General features: G+C 42.8%; 2 protein-coding genes across 2 annotated transcripts; both read left to right on the top strand.

Moving 5' to 3' along the window:
• Positions 1-953: 953 nt before the first annotated feature.
• LOC125493591 (uncharacterized) lies at positions 954-1,688 on the top strand. The gene has a single exon (XM_048637057.1). It carries the CDS (start codon positions 954-956, stop codon positions 1,686-1,688), a length of 735 nt encoding a protein of 244 aa, XP_048493014.1.
• Positions 1,689-3,551: 1,863 nt separating this feature from the next.
• On the top strand, positions 3,552-4,547 carry LOC130590200 (uncharacterized). Its single transcript, XM_057392233.1, has one exon. The coding sequence runs from the start codon at positions 3,552-3,554 to the stop codon at positions 4,545-4,547; it is 996 nt and encodes a 331-aa protein (XP_057248216.1).
• The last annotated feature ends 325 nt before the right edge of the window (positions 4,548-4,872 follow it).

Genomic DNA, 4,872 nt, shown 5'->3' with positions numbered 1-4,872 from the left:
CCTTTTAATCCCTTATTGCAGGCAGGAAATGCAGAAGGCCGAGCAGATAATCTTTCGACATCCGAAGACAATTACTCACCCACAACTCCACTTGAGATAACTTTTACAAGCTCGGAGGAGGACGACTTTCAGGTTGATTTCGGGTCTCAGCTTAGCGGGGTAGAAATCTCGCCACATCGAGAAATTGTGCTAGCTCTACCTGTGCCTCCGGCTCCTTTTTCAACCAAAACGCGCCAACATGGCCATCCTCGAAGACCAATGTCCATGGATAGCTCTCTAAGAATGTCGGTCGTGGGGAATCAAGCAAAATGTTTTAAAAGGAAAAAACGCTATGAGAATTGGGATGCTAAGGGTGGATTCAACATTCGTATCACAGGTGCTAAAGGTGGGCCTATTGCAAAAGCCATCACTGATGTTACTATGGATCGGGATCTCGGGGTGGAACCAGGTACATCTATCACTTCGAGGCTCCTCAAAAAGAGGCCAACGACCACTTCGCCGATGGAACCAAGTGGGGACTAGAGTCTCAAACAAAACAAGAGTGCTAGTGTTGAGGATACTCAAGCAATGGATGAAGATGACATGGACTTCACAGGGGGGTACGACCATCGAAAGGGTTCCCCGAACAGTGGTGCGGTTGACCCGAAGCAACCTTCACAGTTATCATGAACATCATCTCTTGGAATTGTCGAGGATTAAATGCAGGTGATAATCTGACAATTCCTTTCATCCACTGGATGCCAGTGCAGTTCAAACCTAGTTTTTTATTTTTGCAAGAAACAAAATGTAGTGTGTCCTTTGTACATAGGTTGTTTGAAAAAACTAATCCGACGTTTTGTCATGGGGTAGATGCTAGCGAAACACGGGGAAGGCTAGTTCTTTTTTGTTGGGATCCTTTTGGTGTAGATATAGTGGAACAGTCGGAAAGCTTTTTGTTTTGTAAGATATCGGCAATGAATGGTAAGCAGTGGCACTGTTTGTTTTTGTATGGAGCTTCGCAATACCATCTCCGAGCAAACCAATGGTGGGATTTATCTACTCTTCTTCAATCTTATACTAATTACTTGATCATTGGGGACATCAACCAATTGGATCTCTATTCTGACAAACTGGGAGGCAGTGCACTCATCCGAGGTTGGGAAGTGATACTTGAATGGAAACTTAATTTACATGTGCTAGATGTTCCCTTCACCGGCCCTCGTTATACTTGGACGAACAACAGGGCTAATGATAATCTGATTATGGAAAGGCTGGATAGAGCTTATGCATCCCCGGCATGGTTGTCGGATCACCCGGATTCCATTATTAAAAACATGCCAATTACAATTTCTGACCATGCCCCGATTCTGCTTCAAACGGAACCGACCCAGATTTCGGGGAAGCGACCGTACCAAATAAAATCTTGGAGCCTTCGTTTCCAGGAAGTCACATATATGGTAACTAACATATGGGAATTACATATTGTCGAATCTTCGGCCTATGTTTTATCTCGAAGGTTGGCTTTGCTTCGAAATCGTCTTAAGGCTTGGAGTCTCGATAGGAAATTATTCTGGGGTATCAACTGGAAAAAATTGCTAGAACGTCTCCAACATTATGCTGGAAATATTGATACTTTGCAGGATGGCGTACTTTTCACACAGCAGCATCACTCTTTATGTCAGGAGACCCAAGTTGCATATGATTATTAGCGTCAACGTCAACGAAATCACTATACTCAAAGTGGAGATTTACCCTCCCAGTTAATGTTCCGGAGGCTACGGCCAAAGAAGAAGCGCCAAACAATTCACATGCTCCAACGACAGGATGGTGAATGGATAAGCAATCATCAAGATATTGAAGCCATGATTAAGCAGCATTTCATGAGCCTCTTCAATCCGATAGGTGATGCCGAAAGGGCTGGGCCAGCCAATCATGAAGCCATTAACTTCGATCATATTCTTTTAGGTAACTACCACATGTTTTGAAAATTACCAAATCCACTAAGTGGGGGATGTTCTCTTAATCACAATCCTTTATCATTACTCATCATGAAATCCTTTGAGGATTGAAAGCTGTGGTTAATCATTATATCTAGAGAGAGAAACTCCAACTTCTCTCTAGAAGCAATGGAACAGTAACGTGGCACTATTTTGTTTTCTTCTTCTCCGGTGTGCAAGCGCTGGCGCCATGGCAAGAGGAAGAGCTAAAAAGAGTGCTAAAAAAGGTCAGAGTAAGGCTAAGGGGCCGTCGTCCTCGCCGGTCAAAAAGACGAAATCGGTTGATGAAGTAACTGGTATTCGTGAGCTACAAGTTCCGAGTCCGATTGTAGAGAAGGCGACTGAGGTGGAAAATGAGGTTGAGGAGGTGAATGTGCTGGTGCCAACTACTATAATGCGGGAGGATAAGATTTCTCAAGAGCAGAGGGTCATCTTGGATTGGAAAGTTGCAACAACTAGTGGAGCTAATAAACCTGAAACAGCTCGTAGACTGTCATGGGCTGATGATGTGGAGCAACAGGAACGACATCAGGTGAGAACCTCTCCTTTAGTTATGATAGATTCAGATGACATTCAGGAAGAGGTAGAATACTGGTCTTCGGCTGTTGTCTGCTATGTTCTAGGTGCTAATCCACCTTTTAAGGTGATGGATGGATTTTTTAGGCGTGTTTGGGGTCACCTAGGGATTGAAAAAACTGCGATGGTAGGAAAGGGTTATTCATAGTGAGGTTTAAATATGTGGAGTCTTGCTTGAAAGTAACTATGGATGGTTATCAGTTTTTTGATCAGAAAACCTGTGATCACTAGGATGTGGAGGCTGATATGGTTATGGATAAGGAGAGTATCCGGAGTGTTCCCATATGGATAAAACTACCTGGGTTACCATTGAAATATTGGGGTGAGAAAAGCTTATTCAAAATAGCTGGACTAGTTGGGCCTGCTGCACGGATGGACAAGGCGACTAAGTCAAAAGATAGATTGCAGTTTGCGAGGGTTTTGGTTGAGGTTAAGCTTCAACAACCTCTACCTGATGTTATTTTTTTCTGTAATGAACATGGATGTGTAGTGGAGCTGAAGGTTGAGTATGAATGGAGGCCAACATATTGTAAGAAGTGTGAGGGGATTGGTCATGGTGAAGATGAGTGTAGAAAGGGAGGTGTGACTAAGAAATGGGTTCCAAAGAAAACAGTGAGAGTGGATGAGGATGGGTTTCAGGTGGTTGGTAATGGTGTAGCAAAAGTTGTGCAGCCTCCTGAGGTGGTTGTGCATAACTCTTTTAATGCGTTGCTTGATGATGTTGAGGAAAGCATTGCAAATGAGATGAAGGATTCAGAGGTAGAAGAGGAAGGTGTTAACAGAGACATAGTTCCAGAGGAGGAAGGGGTTGAAAAAGGGCAGGGGTTGAAGGCCCCTATGCCTCATGGATAGTATCCTAACATGGAATGTTAGGGGGCTGAATAGTAGGGCGAAGCAATTAGAAGTGAGATCATTTCTCTCTTCCCAGAATATTAAGCTGTTCAGCCTTCTAGAAATGAGGGTGAAAACTCCTAATCTGGGCAAAGTATACCTTAATCTATGCCCAGGTTGGTTTTCACTCATAATAATTCCCAGCATGATAATGGCAGGATTGTTATAGGATGGTGTCCATCATCATTCCATGTTAATATATTGAGCATGAGAAGTCAATATATTCATTGTGAAGTTAAGCCTACACAAGGTGGGCAGGATTTCTTTTGTACATTTGTGTATGGGTTTAATGAAATAAGTAGTAGGAGTGCCTTATGGGATGGCATTAGGGAGATTTCAAAGAAGGTTGAAGGTGGTTGGGTGCTTATGGGTGATTTTAATGCTCTGTCAAGTGTTGATGATAGAATTGGAAGCACTGTTAGAGTTGCTGAAATTAGGCCAATGAAGGAATGCTTGAATGAATGTGGTCTTGCTGATGTGAAAGCTTCAGGTAGGTATTTTACCTGGACTAATAAGCAGGAGGGGGCAGCTAGGGTTTTTTCCCGGATTGATAGGGTAATTGCTAATAGTATTTGGCTGGACTGGTTTGATCAGGCAGCTGTAACCTTTTTACCAGAGGGTGATTTTGATCATTCCCCTGTAGTGCTTAGAGTTTATGAGGTGCCTTTGATTAAAAGGCCTTTTAAATTCTGCAATATGTGGTGCTATTATAGCACAATGATGGATGCAGTGCAGGAGGCTTGGAGACTACCAGTCCAAGGATGTCCCATGTATCAGGTGGTAGAGAAATTGAAAAGAGTTAAAGGGGTGTTAAGAAATTTGAAGAAACAGGGATTTGGAGAGGCTGAGAAGGATCTCATTCAAGCTACTGAAGAGTTTTCTATGATTCAAGATAAGCTTCATGAGAACCCTGGGAATATTGATTGTATTGAGCAGGAGAGGAGTGCCAGGGGGAAAGTTCAGAGGGCTAAGAAGTGTGTGCAGGCCATGCTTCAACAACAAGCTAAACTCAAATGGCTTAAGTGTGGTGATGAGAAAACTAAATTTTTTTATCAAGCCATTAAGCAAGAAGAAGGCAGAATAGTATCATGCTATTCACAATGAACAAGGTGAATGGGTGGAGACTCATGATAAGGTCTCTAAAGCTTTCTTGGAATACTATAAAAATTTGTTTACTGGCAAGGAGCAAAACAAGTTGTCTTGAATCCTTTGCTTGCAAGAGGAAAGTTTGTTACTGAAGAGATAAGAGATTCTGATGTGCCCTGTGGACAAAGAAGATGTGAGAAGAGTCATGTTCAGCATACCTGATGATAGGGCCCCAGGGGCTGATGGCTTTAATAGCTGCTTCTATAAGAAGTGCTGGGAGATAGTAGGGGATGAGGTTACTGAAGCCATCCTTGATTTCTTCAAGACTGGAAAATTGTTGAAG

Source organism: Beta vulgaris, chromosome 9 (genome assembly GCF_026745355.1).
Source record: "Beta vulgaris subsp. vulgaris cultivar EL10 chromosome 9, EL10.2, whole genome shotgun sequence".
NCBI lineage: Eukaryota > Viridiplantae > Streptophyta > Magnoliopsida > Caryophyllales > Amaranthaceae > Beta > Beta vulgaris.
This window is presented reverse-complemented; position numbering and strand designations above follow the sequence as displayed.